The following is an 18,176-nucleotide window of genomic DNA, read 5'->3' as shown; positions in this document are numbered from 1 at the left end:
TCTATATATATATATATATATATATATATATATATATATATATATATAAATATATATATATACACACACACTTTATTTTAATGTATTAGTACTTGCAGAATTTGTACCACATCACAAGGTACTGCAAAGGATAAAGGGTTATGCTTTCACTGACCTTTAATATAGTTTACAAGACCTGACAAACCCTATTCTTTGCCTTGTGTTGACAGAGGAGATTTTTAGGTTTAGGATGTTTGCCAGCTTCCCATGTCCATTTAGCAGATGCAAATTGTCACAATTCTTGATACTTCTTACAATGAGACGTAAGGCTAATACTTGTAGTGCTTTCTCTTTTTTTTTTTTTTTTTTTTCTTTTTAATGCCAGACGACTGTTCTTTTGCCATATCTCCGATGAAGTAATGCCCACTCTAACTTTAAAGGCATGGCCATTCCACACTTTGAAACCTTGCATGTTTCTCACTCTAGTTAACACAATTACAATTAATGTCAGTTTAGGGTAGCCTTAGTTTATCCTAACTAGGTCATTGTATACTTTTTAGTATTCTTCAAGTATATAAGATTTTTTTAAATGAAAAGACCGCTCTTCCCGCAAAGTCTATTTTAATAATGAGTTACAATTATTTTGCTTTAAAATGACTTCCTGGGAATTCTAGAACTGATATCCCACTAATCGATTCTGACTAGAAAAGCTATAAAAAATAAAATTTCTAACAACCTAGTGAGTCTAAAATGTCAGTTTGAGTGGTGTTAGCTTGTGAAATCAACACTTAAATAATGAAAAAGATGGGAATGCCAAAAAATTGAGCCTAACATCATGTTTAGTTTCCGAGTTTGTTTAGTTTCTGAGTTGTCAGAAAAACATTGAATGTGTTAGGTGAGTAAGTTTTTATTGACTCTACATTTTTAGGCTAACCTGTTACTGTCGGCATAGTGTGATGAATAATAAACTTTACAGTAAACCTAAACACTTTCCAAAGTCAAGCTAAGTTTTGGTTGCATATCTGTGGTTTAATGCCCCCTGAATTAGCATTTCACATGTGAAACACCAGGAAAACATTGCCATATGCCACTGCTTTGTATCCAACTTAGCAAAAGGATAATGTGAACCAAGTTTAATTTTATCAATAATGATTTACCCCTTTCACCTGAAAAGTCAATACTGTTGTATACTGTATCATGAATTCTTTTATATTTTACATGTGTATTCTGTGGTATAATCTGAATTTACTCAATTTAGATATCAAATATTTACATCCACTCTGTTACACAGCCAAATGTTTAAGTTGACTTTGTTGCATCTCCACTCTAATTTTGTAATGACTATGTTTGTTTACCACTAGTTCTGGCCAAGGTGTAAAGAGTCACTTCTGTACCTAATTACATAGTGACCATGTTCACCGTGTTTATTATATTGTGGCCAGTGGTGAACGCAGAACAGTAAATTCATCTGGGAAGTGTGATTCAAATAATAAACTACATGTGTAATCCTTTCTGTTTGTAAACCTCACAAAATCTATCCACATTTCCAATAAAACTACATTTAAAGCAAAAAGAAGAGACACAAACTAGACAGTAATATTGTACCAAGACTTATTGTTTTCATTTTTATTATTGAAAAGGTATTCCAATGTGATACCAGGAGCTTATTATTTGAATTACACTTCCCAGATGTATACGCATGCTAATTTTAATAATCCTTTACTTTTTATGGTCAGTAAGCAGATGAATCCTTAGGAACTGCCACTTTGTGCATAAAACACCACTGCCAGCCAATCCCGTTTTATTCTTAGACATATAGACTTGTGTTTTATAAGACCACCACTTACCACATCAACCATTTTTCTGAGCAGACTGCCAGCAAGGAGTGTTGTAGCTCTAACGTATTCTGTGCAATCCCATCCATTTATCCAGTGTACTGTCTACGGTGATGTATCATTATTATATTTGTTGTCCAGCACCTCATGCTTTTACGGAGTACTGTATGAAGTGTAATTTGCATACTTTACCCCTCAGATCAGGAACGTACTTGATAGTAAAGACATATTAAAATTTGTCAGTATAGGATGAAAACATAAAACAAAGCCCCCCTCTATCTCCTGAGTCTTCCTGTTGGTCTTGTAATGTGATGAGTGGTCTTACTGACCAATAGGCGCAGGCGACTAGATGTGATGGGTTAGGGCTAAGCTTCACTTTACAGGATTCAAGATTTACATTTTAGCTGCCTATATTTTTGGATCTACTCCTATATTTTGTCCTGTGACGTTGACTGAAAGTAACTTCATCTTATACATTTTTTTGTTTTCTTGGAATTGTTCAGCCTAATCCAGCATGTCTTCACAAACCCCATTGAAATGTACCTTTATGTACTTCAGGTAAATGTTCAATTTTATACTATGTGTAACCATCATCGACATGTTTCTATATAGATTTTAAAGTAAGAACCTAAACATAAATTTAATGTACAGCGCTGTGTGATATGTTGTCGCTATATAAATCCTGTTTATTTTATAATAATATTAATAAATTCTGTACAAACCCCCTAAGCAATAGCTGCTCTCCCTTTGTAAGTTAGGTAAACTGTTAACTGTGTTCACTGAAAGTCATATGTATGAAATCATGTCCTAAAACTTTAAATTGTGATGTAGAAAATGAACTTCTACATCACAGTTAAAAATAAGTATTTTAGTAAAAAAAAAAGTACGCTCAATACAAGGTAAAGGTTCTCTTTGTAAATTTACAGTCCTTTCCTTTGTTGGTAGCAGTGTTCCTTTGCATTGTGAGGAAATAAATATTTCTACCATGGGGCCTTATTCTGAATATATTCACAGCTCTGCTTCTGCCAGTTTCTGTAACACTTTGTTCTGCTAGATTTACCCATCATCTTTGCTCAGTATCTCATTCCTGTGACATTTATGCTTGCGCAGTGAAGACGTTTCAATGTACCACAGTCCCAAATGTATATATATATTTTTTTTTTTTTTACAAATACAGTGTAAAAAGTGTTTATATATATATATATATATATATATTTTTTTTTTTTTTTTTTTTTTTAAGTGTTGAGCGTATCGTCCATCATTTGTTACCCTCTGCTGTTCTGGAAAAAGTAAAGCAGGCAACCCAGGAAATGAATCTACATGACTTGTGATTTCAGAAGATGTTTATTTACATATAACTTCAGAAACCCTTTTTTGTCGTGCTGATTTTACTGTTGTGTTCACAGTAAACAGTTTGTTTCATAAACCTTGTTTTTGCTTTTATTTTTTATTATATTATTTTAGTTTAAATGGGTTTACCAAGTTTTGCTCATTATCCATCCATTCTCTGGTACCTGTTTAAAATGTTTGCACAATGGCTTTGCTATAGGCTGACGAGAGTGGTTGGGAGTTCAGTTGAGCATGCGGTACAATGCTGCGGTTTACCACAAGTCTTTCAGTCACGGCTGAGTACATTGAAAACAAGGGCTGGGCTTTCAAAGCTTTTAAGTTATTAGGAACCTTAGAATATTAAGGAACAGATCACCACATCTGTTAGTTCACATGTATAGTTCAGGATATTTCTCTAATGTTAAAAAGATAAGTGAATATTTTCCTGAGCCTCAAAAGACTTCTTTGTATGTAGGAATGCTAAAATCATACATTCAATATAATGTATGGTTCATGCAGCTGGTTTAAGCAGCAAAATCTGTTGGTTGCCATTCCAGATCCTAAATTGCAGATACTAAAAAGTGCTGGTTGACTCACTGATATTTTGACTTTAATCCATCCTAAATAATTAGGATTTTTCATGACTTTGCACCTTGTTTAAGGTCTGTGACTAAAAGTTTTAAAGCAAAACTCTGCCACAGCTTTTCAGGAGTGACATACCCATGATGAATGTGATATGTACAGTTGGTAGCAGATAACCATATTTCTTGATATAGTTTGCTTTTCCAATGTATGTTCTGATTTGTATTGATAGTGCTGACGTAGTAATAATGGTAAGATGATAAAACATTTCCATCTTTAAGTCTCATTTAGTAAATCTCTCTGCCCAATTGTAAAGGCAAAGTTTTTTTTTCCATCCACTAGTGACTGGCCACTGTGCTTACACAAAGCAACAGTATTTCTATTCAGTCCACTGCTGGAGCAGTGTACTTTGTTATATATACTTTGAACTAAAATAGCCTAATAGTAGTTTTATTAAAAAATAAATTATATATATATATATAATTTATTTTTTAATAAACCTACAATTAGTCTATTTAATTCAAAGTATATATAACTGGGCTTTAAATTCAATAACTATTTAAAATAAGTGGTTTTACTATTCGCTGCAATACTGTGTTATTGGGACAATCCTCGTTTAAAGCCACACTTCTATTTGAGAGTGTAGCCCATTATTAAAGTGATAGATTCATGTTTTTCAAGTTTGACTCTCCAAAGCACTCGTTTAATACTTCACTTTCTGTTGCTAGTTGTACATTCAAGTGTCCTAGGTAATTTAAAGGTAAAATTTACAAAAAAATAATAAAATAAAAGTAAATTATAGATATGTGTTATTTTGATGCTGCACCAATTGTTGCTGCTGTAGACACAGTTACATATTGGTGCATAGTGCATATTGGTGCATTGTAAAAAAAAAAAAGGCACTTGGAGTCCAGTTTTGACAATTTCTTGTAAAGTCTAATGAAGTAATACTTCTAGTAATACCCTCTAATATAGATGTACATGTGTCTTTTGTTTTTCAGAAAAAGAGCAGAGAAGAAACATGTGGGGAGGGCAGTGGAGTCGAAATCCTAGAGAACAGACCATACACAGATGGCCCTGGTGGCACTGGTCAGTACACACACAAGGTTTATCATATTGGCATGCACATCCCCAGCTGGTTCCGCGCTATCCTGCCTAAAGCTGCACTAAGAGTAGAAGAGGAATCCTGGAATGCTTATCCTTATACAAGAACCAGGTATCAATGTGTTGAACTTCTTTCTTGCTTGTTAGGGATTGACAGAGAATATTCTCGGCAGTCTGCCAGTTTAGGGTACTTGCAGAGTTTGGGATTATACCGGTGTTAGGAAGGTTTTTTGAACCATTTCTGTTATTGTCTATGGAAGCCTGTATTCTCTTACTGTTACAAGGTGTGCTGTTTTAAAATTGCAAAGTATATGTTCACCAAGCCTGGTTGTATCTGGATGCAAATATATTATATACATTTTGTTTAGGATGTAGACTTTAGTTAATGCTTGTTAGAGTAAAGAAGAGTACACCCCAAACAGTGACTGTGTCCCATTTCAAGCCAGTGCCTAATATTTCTTTATACTTTCCCTGTTATAAATAGAAGCATATATTTCCTGACTCTAGACAGTCGGCTTAATTCTATGTCATCTTCTTTTGGGAATTTTATTGTAAAATGCACATTTTTGTGTTCATCTCAGGTACACCTGTCCATTTGTGGAAAAGTTCTCCATAGATATAGAAACCTTCTACAAATCTGACTATGGAGAGCTCTCCAATGTTTTTAACCTTTCTCCTGCTGAGAAGAGACAGACAACACTGGGTAAGTGGCCCAAATGAATTCATTCTTCCACGGAACATTTAACTTTTACTTATAATGAAGATTGCACATTGTTGTGAGTGATCTGTTTTTCTATTGACAATCATACACAAGCTGCTCTGCAATGTGAAGTCCCTAAATATTTTTTTGCAGAGCAGAGGGCTAGTCACTACAGTCACTTTTTCAAGAAAGCATTGAAAGATAATAATATTGATTCTACTTAATGTGTGTATCATGGAGCTGTGAGAAACTTGTGCAGGCTCTAAATGCAATACCAAAACTAGATATTGATATAGATAGTGTTTTTTTTTTTTTTGGTCAAATGTGGCATTGTGTTTCCAATACATAACTTCCCTTGGATGAAAATATACATAGTGGGAACACAATAGAGCCTGACTTAATAAAGTTCTCCAAGAATAGTGAAGATAGACTATTATAGGAGAAAACTGTGTTATGGATTTCTTAAAAATCATTTTCTGTTATTTGTCAAAAGGTTTTCAATCCTGGACTGGTACCATTCCAGGTTTACTGGATCACTCAGGTTCCTCCATGATAGTCTTATTTTAACATTATTGGGTTGCTTTAATAAATTAGGCCTGGAGAAAGAGAGTATGCAGATGTTGACACTGGCAAGAGGGTCTTTGGGTGTCACAGTACTAGGGAGAGTGAAAGGGAGGTGAACATTTGTTCCCTTTTAATGTTGACTATTTAAATAAATACCAGTGCTGTTTGCTAAAGCTAGGTACACACGTCCAACTGTTCACACTCGATAATCGGCTCAGGGCCGATATTAGGCGAGAATCTGGCGTGTGTACAGCGCCTGTCGTTCATCGTCCAAGTGACCATCCTGGCCGATCCACAAACGATGGATGACAAACGATCCGAATGCATCCCCCTCCCCCCTGCATAGGGCAAAACAGTGCTGTATTAGGGTTCTCTCCAGGCCCTTTTAGCTGGCTGGACCACCCGGCACTTTTCAGCACCCACCCCGACTGTTTTTGGGTGGTTACTAAAGAGTTTGGTCACAAAACAGGGGCTGCCACCCACCTACAATTTCTTCCCACCCGTCTTAAAAAAATTTCTGGGTTGAGCACTGTGTATGTACAGCACTCGTTCATGCATCGTGCAGTGCTAGTCGTTGGAAAGGATCGTGAAAGATCCTTTCCAACTACTATTATTGCACGTGTGTATGCAGCATAAATCCATGTCTGAATCCCTAACGATTTTATTGGGACTGTATACCAAGACCAAACAGAATTTATTGTTTAGTGTGTAGACACTTAGCTTAGAAGTGCAAATAGGGAGTAACAGTGTTGGTTAAGGTAAACCTAGACTTGCTTTTGCCCAAGACTTGACAAGGACTTGCCCAAGGTAAAATGCATTGACAGAGTCATCAAATGCATCAATATAGAAATGCACTGACAGTAATTATTAAAAACCTAAAAAACCCTAAATGCCTTGGCTGGGTTGATTTTCTTTTTTTAAATATTTTTTTCATTAATTTTTACCTGGTGGTTCTACTCGTTATCAATTTCAGTCCCAGGATGACAACTCTTACTCACCCTACTATTTCAGGACAGAAATAGGAATGGACTACTGGGACCTCCCCCTGACCTCCTGTACATATCAAAGAATGGCAGGGCCCTATAGTGTGAAAATATGTACTCAGAAAACATTTAACTGATAGCAGTAGAACACAGGCAGAGAGCACAGATAGTTATTAAATGTATAACATTCCTAGAAAAGTCATTAGTTATTTTTAGCTCTTCTTCAGCAGATTTAACAAAATACTTTTAAGGGTATATTTAATAGACCATAAGAAAGGGTGACCACGAATGGGTTTCAATTCATGGGCTGATGTGAACAGACAACATGCGGTCAAAGGATCTCTCCATGTAGGTGAAACAAGCCATCCTTAAGCTGCAAAAACAGAAAAAAAACCATCCGAGGAATTGCTACAGTATTAGGAGTGGCAAAATCTACAGTTTGGTACATCATGAGAAAGAAGCAAAGCACTGGTGAACTCAGCAACGCCAAAAGACCTGGACGTCCACGGAAGACAACAGTGGTGGATGATCGCAGAATAATTTACATGGTGAAGAGAAACCCCTTCACAACAGCCAACCAAGTGAACAACCCTCTCCAGGAAGTAGGCGTATCAATATCCAAGTCTACCATAAAGAGAAGACTGCATGAAAGTAAATACAGAGGGTGCACTGCAAGGTGCAAGCCACTCATAAGCCTCAAGAATAGAAAGGCTAGATTGGACTTTGCTCAAAAACATTTAAATAACCCAGCACACTTCTGGAAAAACATTCTTTGGACAGATGAAACCAAGATCAACCTTTACCAGAATGATGGCAAGAAAAAAGTATGGAGAAGGCATGGAACAGCTCATGATCCAAAGCATACCACATCATCTGTAAAACATGGCGGAGGCAGTGTGATGGCTTGGGCGTGCATGGCTGCCAATTCTGAGGTGTTCAGAGACATACTGTCTGCTCAAATCCAGCTAAATGCAGTCACATTGATTGGGAGGCGTTTCATAATACAGATGGGCGATGACCCAAAACATACAGCCAAAGCAACCCAGGAGTTTATTAAAGCAAAGAAGTGAAATATTCTTGAATGACCAAGTCAGTCACCTGATCTGAACCTAATTGAGCATGCATTTCACTTGTTGAAGACTAAACTTCGGACAGATAGGCCCACAAACAAACAGCAACTGAAAGCCGCTGCAGTAAAGGCCTGGCAGAGCATTAAAAAGGAGGAAACCCAGCATCTGGTGATGTCCATGAGTTCAAGACTACAGGCTGTCATTGCCAGCAAAGGGTTTTCAACCAAGTATTAGAAATGAACTTTTTATTTTCAGCATCTTAATTTGTCCAATTACTTTTGAGCCCCTGAAATGAAGTGATTGTGTGTAAAAAAAGGCTTTAGTTCCTCACATTTTATGCAATCTTTTTGTTCAACCCACTGAATTAAAGCTGAAAGTCTGCAGTTCAACTCCATCTGAGTTGTTTTATTTAAAATCAATTGTGGTAATGTACAGAACCAAAATTAGAAAAAAAGTTGTCTCTGTCCAAATATTTATGGACCTAACTGTATAATATATAGGTTTTCTAATACTCATAGGTAGGCTACTCCTGAAAGCATTTTTTTATATAATTAAATATTTTTAAAAAAATTTGTTTTTACAGTTTTAATATAAATATGATTGATTGCAGATGAGCAGTTGCATGCTGTTATGACCAAGGTTGCACAATAGACGGTCTTCATACTAAGCACCAATTTTAGGAATAGTCCTATTCAAATCTGTTGCTGGGCAAATATTTTTACCATGCAGCATCATACATCACTTGCATATTGCTTCATTTCCATTGCTGACTATGCTAAGAGCAAAGATAAAGATGCAGCGGCGAATCTACAGTCACAGGATTGGGTAGATGCAAATTAGCTTTTTTCTGACATACCAGTGGGATTCAGCAACACCAGATGTGATCTCAATCTGTTTAGAGATGGATACCAAGAAGATGGTTGCCAATGTTTGTACCTATCTGAGCTGATCTCTTGAAAGCATTGGAATACCTGAAAATACACAAAAACACATCCAAGCATGTGCACTGACCTAAAGAATAATTCATCTTCTGTGTTATCTGCTTCTAAGTTTTCTCTAACCTGTGTTGTCACTGTTTTACTAAAGATGCTTATCTGGCAACATTAGGTTGTATGATACAACTATATGCTCTTACTGATCAAGGCTATAAACGATTTGGAACAATTGGACAATTGCATTGTGTGTGTAGATCTTGTATCAAGTAATTACGTGCTGTTTGTCTCTATGAAATGTCTGTAACATCCCACACTGTACCGTCTGCAGCTGCCTGAAACCCCAGAGAGCCCACTATTGACCCTTTATCGAATTTGGGTTATGCAGCATTTTTATTGGCTAGATGTCTTCATCTCTGAAAAGACCATTCAGATAGACACTAATTAGCATTGAGGCAGGCAGTTATAAGAAAAACATTATTCCCTCTCCCTAAAGCTGGTTGCCATGGCAGGAGATAGATGCACGCTGACTTAAAAAAGGAATGTGACGCAGTCGGCTGAACCCAGTAGCACAGTTTGATAGGAGCATTCTGAATTATTCTCTCTTTAGGTGACAGTAGAAAAGCAAAGCTGTACTTCAGTTGGCTAATTTTAGCCCACGCTGCCGTTCTAGTGGGTGGGCAGGTGAAGAACAGGCTGAAGATAAAAGAAAAGCAAAAAGGAAAATGAACCTCGGGAAGAAGAAAATTTAAATGATTCTCATAGCATGTTAAAAATAAAATCCTGGGTCCTTTTGAAATATGTGGTGTACGGAGACAGTCTAACAGCGCCAGGCTGGGCCTGTGCTATGTTGTTAAGGGCTGCATGCCTCTTCAATAGTAAATGTCACTGTGTTATAAACAGTTTAAATATCAGTTGCTTAAACTAAATAAAACCATGAAGCTTAAGTAATATTTACATCAGTTGCTAAAGCAAAAATAAATAAAAATATATTAACATATCTCAAGCTGCCCACAGACCATTGCATTAGGATATTATTTACACGATGCACAGATCCAAAGTTTGCTGTCTTCTTTTTGACATCTACTTGTTAGATAACAAGGTTTTATGCTAAACTTGTGCTAAACAATGTTCTACCCCTAACATATTCACTGTGCATTCTTTCCTTTGCTCAGTTATATTAAAAGCAGGACTGCAAAAATATAAATTGCACAATTAATCTGATGCCATTTTTTCAGAGAAAGCTGTTTAACCTACCAGCATGTTTTTGGCACATTGGTTTTACTGGCATTGACCCCCTTTTGCCTTCAGGACCACTGAAATTCTTGTGTGGAAAACAACAAGTGCCTGGCTGAAATGGCACCAGGTGGGGTCTTCTGCTTTCTGTAGCCCATCTGCTTCAAGGTTCAACGTGCTGTGTTTATATATGCTCTTCTGCATAACTTGGTTGTAATGAGTGGTTATTAGAGTTACTATTGCCTTTCTATTAGCTTGAACCAGTCTGGTTGTTTTCCTCTGACGTTTGGTATCAACAAGGCTTTTTTCTGTAAACCCTCATTTTTTGGAAATACTCAGGCCAACGCATCTTGAACCAACAACCATTCCATGTTCAAAGTCCCTTAAATTACCTTTATTCCCCATTCTGATGCTCAGTTAAAACTTCAGCAGTTCATCTGCACAATGTATACATGCCTACTGAGTTGCTGCCATGTAAATGGCTGATTAGATAATTGAGTTAACAATCAGTTGAGCAGGAGTACCTAACAAAGGCTGCGTACACACATTCACAGGTCATTCGACAATTGTTAACTATAAAAGGGCACAACGACTGGTCAGCGACGCCGACGAACGAGGAATCTCACAGGAAACAAACGACTGTCCCAGCAGATCTGATTGGGCGACGATCATTTATAATCTATTGTGTGTACGGTCGTTCAGTGATCGTGGATTGTTCTGTAATACACTTTCCCCTGTACATGCCACTTCACGATCGTTCACCCGATCGTATCTAGTGTGTACAATATTGGTGGATTATATTTGAATGATCGTATCGTTAGAACATGTACAGAATTGTGCACAATACGATTGTTCAAAATATTTGTGAATAATCGTTGATCGTTCGTTTTCTAACGATAATTATTGCATGTGTGTACCTAGCCAAAGTGTCCAGTAATTGTATTTGAGGTGTGTTCTGCCAACATCCCCTGTATTCACGTTGGACAACAATTCATGTCAGCAGACTTCTATTCCATTAGCTAATGGGAATTCAGTTTAAAAAGAAAGCTGCAAAATTGTAGTGGGACTAGTGGCCTAGCCAGGATCGCTAAGAAGAATGAAACATTTTCTGATAGGTAAAACAGTTCACATCTATGTAATTTACCTGTTTGCTTGCTCTTGTGGCAATTAGTACATTAGGGGTCCTGTAAACAGAAACAATGCCTACTGTCATCACATTAACAGAAAAGCAGACAAAAGTAGTGCTTGCAAAAAAGTCTAAAGGTATTTAGTTAAGCTCTGCGCAGGTAACCATTTTCTTGAAAAAAAGGTAGGGTTTACAGCAGATGAAGAAACATAATATAATTTAATCTTGCATACGTAACCAGGTATGACACATGGCTACTGGGTGCATTTGCTGCAGGAGGTAGTTTCTGGGCACAGTATACAGCTCAGTTTAGTTATTGCATGGGCAATCGTGGCTCTCGCAATTTTGTAATGCGCATGTATTGCAAGTTTTTGAGCATAGTTTACAAAGGACTCGCAGACATGCATAAAACTTCTCAGTTTCACTGGAAAATATAATAGGAAATGCCAGAAATAAAATTTAGTTTTCAAGAGGTTGCACATTCCATTACAGAATTAGTCCTGTGATTATACTAAAGCAGGGTCACATTTACATCAAAGCTAATGACTAGGGGGTTCTAGCTGTAGAGTTTGATTTCCTTTTTATTTACACAATAGGGATACCAAGGTTTTTGGGATTTCTAAATCTATACAACAGGTGTGATCACTTTTAGGCTTTTTCTTTTGTGCCTGCTGCAAAGCTTAAGTTTGAGATATTTAAAGTAAACAAATACAATTTAAATTTAGGCCAAAAATGTACAAAAGAATTAGGCTTCTGTTGAGTGTGCACAGTAATTGGCATGCAGTTGCTTTCTCGCACAAACATAAGGCCACAAAAACACAAAAATGTTTTTTTTAGAACACATAAAACAGAAGAGGAATGATTATTACACATTACAAATTACTTGTAGTTACTTAAAGTTTAGAAAACAGAGCTAGAATCAAAATGGGTAACTATTTCCCACTCTGCATGGCGAAGTTATCTGGCCGCTATCATACATACACAATGTAAAATTAAATAAACATATCTGCCCTCAAAAGGGTCTTGTGTAAACCATTTTTCTTTTGTAATTGACTAATGTGAACTGAATAAAACCCAAATTAAAAACAGTTCAAAAGTAAAACAAAGGAATACACTGGTCATGAACAGAACTCTCCCTTAGTATCATATGAATGCTATGTATTACTGCCAACAGACACAAATCACATTTTCCCTTTTTGCCCAGGACTACTTTTATTATATATTTCATACAAATTCCCACTTTACACACTTGGGTTGTAGAATATATCAAATTAATGTTACCTTTAAAAGCAGCCTAGTGCAGTCTGAAATTTTTCAGAGATGTCAGATCATTACTCCAGGTGGGTGAACACAGCGACTGCCATCTCCTGTCTGTGGTTACATTTGAGCTCTGTAGAGACTCCAGCAATGAGACTTGAATACCTAAAATATTTACTTTACCAGCTTGATACGGTAATCTAGGTGGAGGGTTTTTTTCCATGTCATAAATAATTTTATTTTATTGAGTAAATAGCAGGAATATAAATTCTTTGTCTGCTGCATCAGGAGAGGTCCAATTCACTGTTGTCAGCAGCAAAGCAAGAAACATTAGTGATAGTATTTTGGTGGTTTAAATCATCCTGATTCCTTATGTTATTGTTGACAGGACTGACACCTTAGACTTTTTGGTTGCACTTGTTTGACACAGTTATGGTGATGTGTGTATTCTATTTTTGGTGTTGTACCCTGTGTTTATCTAACAGTTTGTTTTTTTTCTCCTAAATAGATCCAATAGATATTGTGAAAGATCCAATCCCCCCACATGAATATAAGCAAGAGGAGGACCCCAAAATATACAAATCTGTGAAGACCAAAAGAGGTCCCCTGTCTGATGACTGGATAGAAGAACACAGAAATAACCTTGGGAGATACCCCATCATGTGTGCATACAAGCTTTGCAAAGTGGAATTCCGATATTGGGGAATGCAGTCAAAAATAGAACGTTTCATTCATGATGTGGGTAAGTCCAAAAACTGAATCTGTACAATCCAGAGCTCTTCTTTGGTGCTTGAGTAGTACAGATCAAAGGCTTGTACATACATACGCCGTTAGTGCACTGTGTGAGCAATAACATTTTTATATAACCTTATGTTTATATAACCTTTATATAAAAGGTTGCATCCACCTAATTTTCTGTTGTGTGAATTTGGTTACTTTGTCTAACAAAGATCCTGGTCCACCTAGGAGTACTTCAACTTGGACTTTAGACTGCTTTCCTAATGGAATACTGGGGAATCCAGCACAACTAAATGCTTATTGTAATGCTAAGAGTTTCTTTTCAAGTTGTCTGAGAAGCCTAGGACTCTAAGATATCCCCTCCAACACTCATAATTATTATAAAAATAACTTGACCTGACCTAAAATGTGCCTATAATAAGTACAGTGATTAAGGTTTCCTTGTGATGATTACTACACCTATGTTAGCCTTCAGATCAATACCAAATGTGCAGACCCTGGTTCTTTAAGAAGCAGTTTTGCAGTGCAAGTGATTGAGCAACTGGCAAGGTGCCAGCCTGCAGGAGCCACATGGGATAACTGGAACCCAAGGCAGATCTGAAACTGTTCTAAGAGCCTTTGACTAACATCAAGACATTTGTTATCACGTGACTAACATCCCCCTCTGGGAGTCAGTGTATTTATCTGCCAACACCTATACTGTAACCATAACTGTTAATGCTTGTGGATGCAAATTTGGATTACAAAAAATTGTGCATACTTTAGCATGTATCCACGTCAGCAAGATCACATGGACACGTGTGAACAAGCAGGACATGCTTATGTACTGCACATTAGAGCGAGGACCTATACATCTTTCCTATTAAGACCTAGACTCCCACAGTATGTTTCCCTGCACCAAGTGAATGCTCACATATGTTTTGTTTAGAACTAAGAAAACACAGTCCATGCTTCAAGTTCGATGACTTCACTGTCACTGACAAACACTGGACTACAGTAATTATTGAAAACCAGTTAGCATTGTTTTTGGTCATTTGATCACCAAGACAATCATTTTGATCATGTGGGTTTGTCTACAACCTACAACTGAAAAAAAACATAGGCAGAGGAAAAGTAAAAACAATTTAATTAGTTAGATCACTCATGGATTTAATATTCAGCTAACGGTGCATAATCATGCTGCTAAACTTGGCCTGGGCGTCTAGGTGTCAGTGGCTTCTGATTATTAACTTACAGATTTAAAGAGTAACATCAGATAAAAAGTAATTCCTTAGTAAACTGCTAATGCTAAGAAATATTGTAATTGCTCTCAAACCAGAAAGAGATGTTGTGTACTGTAGGGAGTACTTCAGCTTCTTGCCTGTGATTGTTTGATGGTTCTGTACATGTTTTCTCCTTTCTGAACTGTACTTTAAATACCCAGAATTCCTACAGGAGAGTGACTAATGACACACATTATAAAAAGAAGTTTGTATAGTCATGGAAATTAGGAACTTCCAAACCCACTTATTTAATGTACAAGCTTTTAAACAGGAGTTCTGGAAATCTGATGCAAAAAAACCTGAAGATTTGCAGAGCATAGTGGCCTAGTAGATAGTCACTGCTCAGATAAAAATTTGATACTGGTCTCATATAAACTAGATACAAGTACCAATTCCCATTGCCAGAATGAAAATGTTTTATCATTGATCGGAATATATCTTTAACATCTGAAACCTAAAATCTGAGTAAAAAGAAGCAGGATAATCCCTTTATCCCTACAATGTTTGCTTATTTGTTGCATGTAACAACATAAAGCACTATGTTTTCCTGAGTTGGAAATGACAGAAGCCTGACTCTGTACTTCCAGATATAGGAGAAAAAAATACCAGTTTAGGAATATAATAGTGTAGTGACATTCTATTGCAGAATTTGGAAATCATCCTAAAGGGAATACCATGCCAGTCCCAGCAGAGCGCAGGGATTCAATAAAGATGTAATGAAAATAGAAATGTTATTATATTTAGAAATTTACTTTACATGTGGATGATAGAGAAAAAGAGGAACAAGGAAAGGTAAAATATAAGCATATTTAGGGAGAATACCTGTAACAAAAAAAACTAGTTTAAAATGATTACTTTAACTTTGCTTTGGATCCTGTGCCAACAGAAATGTGTGGCAGCTAGCTCTTCTGGCTGTGAGAAGATTTTATGGTAGGAGGGAAGAAGATAAGCTTATCTTTGCAAAGTAAACAGAGCTTCCAGTGACATAGGCACTGACGGTAGGCTACAGATAGCAGTATGCAGGTACCAGTGAATAGAATATAACATGCATAAAACCTGCTGCCAGCTCTAACTGTACTGTAAAATATATTTTACACTAATGATAGTACTTTGTGACAAAGTCAGATTCCATTACTAGATAGGCAATAAACTTTTAAACTTCAGCATAAGTACACTTAGTAAAACAGCACTATGGTTGTGTTTTGCTTCTTCTCTTATCTCTGTGTATGTCTACACATCATGTTTAAAACAATCAATATGTTTTCGAAAATTCGGAAGTAAGATTTTTGAAGATGTTCAGCGATTGCAGCACATATCTACAAAGGTGTATATGGCATAGTATTTTATAAAGTCCAGAAACTGCCATTCTCAGCTTTATTATAACCTCTGGCATATAAGCTGTAAAACTCAGTTTTATATACAGACTTATACTATAAAACCATGCTAGAACTACAATTTTCACTAGAGTTAGTCACCTCCTGTTAGCTTATTTGCAAAATATTGTAACAGTGTTGACTGGCTTTGTTGGCTTTAAACTGGTTTAGACCTTGATACATGTGTATACATGTGCAAAACCTGTCTGAAGCAACTCATTTGTATGTCAGAAGAAAGTTTGCTGCAGGCCAAATTCATTTGTGAATTCTGAATGATCTCAATAGCATCCTAAACTGACATTAAATTGATGCCTTTGACACACGCCCAAAGCCTATTGACTCTGGCCCTAAAATAGTTCTGCAGCAGTTAATCACATCAATGTCTGTTTTTGTGCCTACAAGCTCTAAATTATATTGTTTGTCATGGTCTGTGTAAGAAGCAATGTGGTAGTGGTGCATCCTTTGCCTGCAAAGTTTGTGCTAAAAGGTGTTTTTCTTTTTCATCTCAGAAATATAGGTATGGATTTCTACCTTTCTTTAGTAAAAGTTTGGTTTTAATTTACTTTAATGATAAATCTAATCATAGGTATATGTTTTTTACAAATCACAACTTTCAGAAAACTTTTACAGTGATAACCAAAAGGAGGAAAGTACTGTGAGACTTTGTCATTTATCATTTCCACTATAACCTCCACTTATGTTCATACTTGCAATGGAAGTGGTACTTTGAGATTTACTCTTTAAATAAAGTTATTGGCTTTAAGGAAACACAAAATAGTTAATATTATACAGTTTTTCTAAATGATACTATTCAAAGGCTAAAATATATTTTTTCATATAAATGCAGATATGCCTAATTTCTGATGCACTAAACCCAGTTGCACTCAGCATGCAAATGAACATTACTATGACTCTAACTTTCACTATAATGTACTGGTATCAGAAAAGTATATGTATTTGTAAAAGTATATGTGTATTTAACTGATAAGTCATAATGAAAGGACCAATCAAACACTGGTGGAAATAGACTGGAAGAGACCCATGAGTCAAATGGGTATTTTGGACCCCTTTGAATCTTTTGGATAGTTTTTGCTCTGGTTCCATCTGGTTAGTTTTTTTACTCACAATTTTACAGAACACCTAACATAATTGTGGACCATTCTTTTCTCTGTCTATTCACTCTTGGTAATATTTCTGGTTCAGGCATCCCATTTTCATGGCAAAGCAGTTAAAAGATTCAGTATGCCTATTGTTGTTTCTGTACCAAAAACCTCTACATCCTAGTGATGTTTTGTTGTTGGACCTTAGTTCTGCTTTAAATCTAAACTTTGGCTACTGGTTTTATTTGTTTTTAAACATATATGTCATGACAGTAGTTCTTGCTATACAGTTAAATTGTTCTTCTTTTTGGATGTTCTAATATTGTGACCTTTCTGTACTGACACCTGACCGTAACCAGACATAAATCCTCTCCAAGTGCTGTATCCTGTACATCAAACAGATGTACTCTTTGCTTTGGATGTCTGTTCCATTAGGAAATGAACACCATCCTTCCATAAGGTGGCTTGTATTTCAGCTGCATATGACGTTTTTATTTTAGTGCTGTTCACTCAACCTCTGCAGGTTTTTTACCCAAATATGAGATCATCTAATGTGTTGCAAACTAGAACATTCATTTCCCATTGTGTTCCCATTTCCCAAAGTGAAATGTCTCACAGATGTCTTCAGTATCTCATTGTTAATATTTACTTAATAGGAGCAATTTGCAACTTGCAGCCACAAAGTTTGTCTTTCACTGTCTACAGTAGGATGAAATCTGGTGGATTTTATGGCACTTTACTCGTTCTTCATTGTCTTAAATCTAAACTCCAGATGGATAAAAACTGATTAGCCAAAATATTAAACACATCTGCCTAGTATGGTGTAGAGCATTCTTGTTCCACCAAATAAGCTCTGGTCTTCCAAGGCATGGACTCCACAAGATTCTGTATTCACCTAGATATCCACATGATCTATGACAATAGAAAATTCATCAGACCATCTTTCATTTCTCTGTAGTCTAGTAGTGACACTTACATGCCCATTGTTGACACTTTTGGAAATGGA

At 36.3% G+C, this 18,176-nt stretch overlaps 1 protein-coding gene across 17 annotated transcripts in view; it reads left to right on the top strand.

The window, feature by feature from the left end:
* PITPNM2 (phosphatidylinositol transfer protein membrane associated 2) overlaps positions 1–18,176 on the top strand; it is a 160,435-nt gene that overhangs the window by 93,132 nt on the left and 49,127 nt on the right. For all 17 annotated transcript variants that reach the window (XM_072415803.1, XM_072415805.1, XM_072415810.1 and 14 more), the window contains 3 exons: positions 4,727–4,941; positions 5,411–5,532; positions 13,206–13,439. In XM_072415803.1, coding sequence (XP_072271904.1) covers positions 4,727–4,941; positions 5,411–5,532; positions 13,206–13,439 — 571 coding nt within the window. The remainder of the gene's footprint in view (positions 1–4,726; positions 4,942–5,410; positions 5,533–13,205; positions 13,440–18,176) is intronic.

This window comes from Pyxicephalus adspersus, chromosome 6 (assembly GCF_032062135.1).
Source record: "Pyxicephalus adspersus chromosome 6, UCB_Pads_2.0, whole genome shotgun sequence".
Lineage (NCBI taxonomy): Eukaryota > Metazoa > Chordata > Amphibia > Anura > Pyxicephalidae > Pyxicephalus > Pyxicephalus adspersus.
Note: the sequence above shows the minus strand (reverse complement) of the source record. Positions and strands in the feature narration are given on the sequence as shown.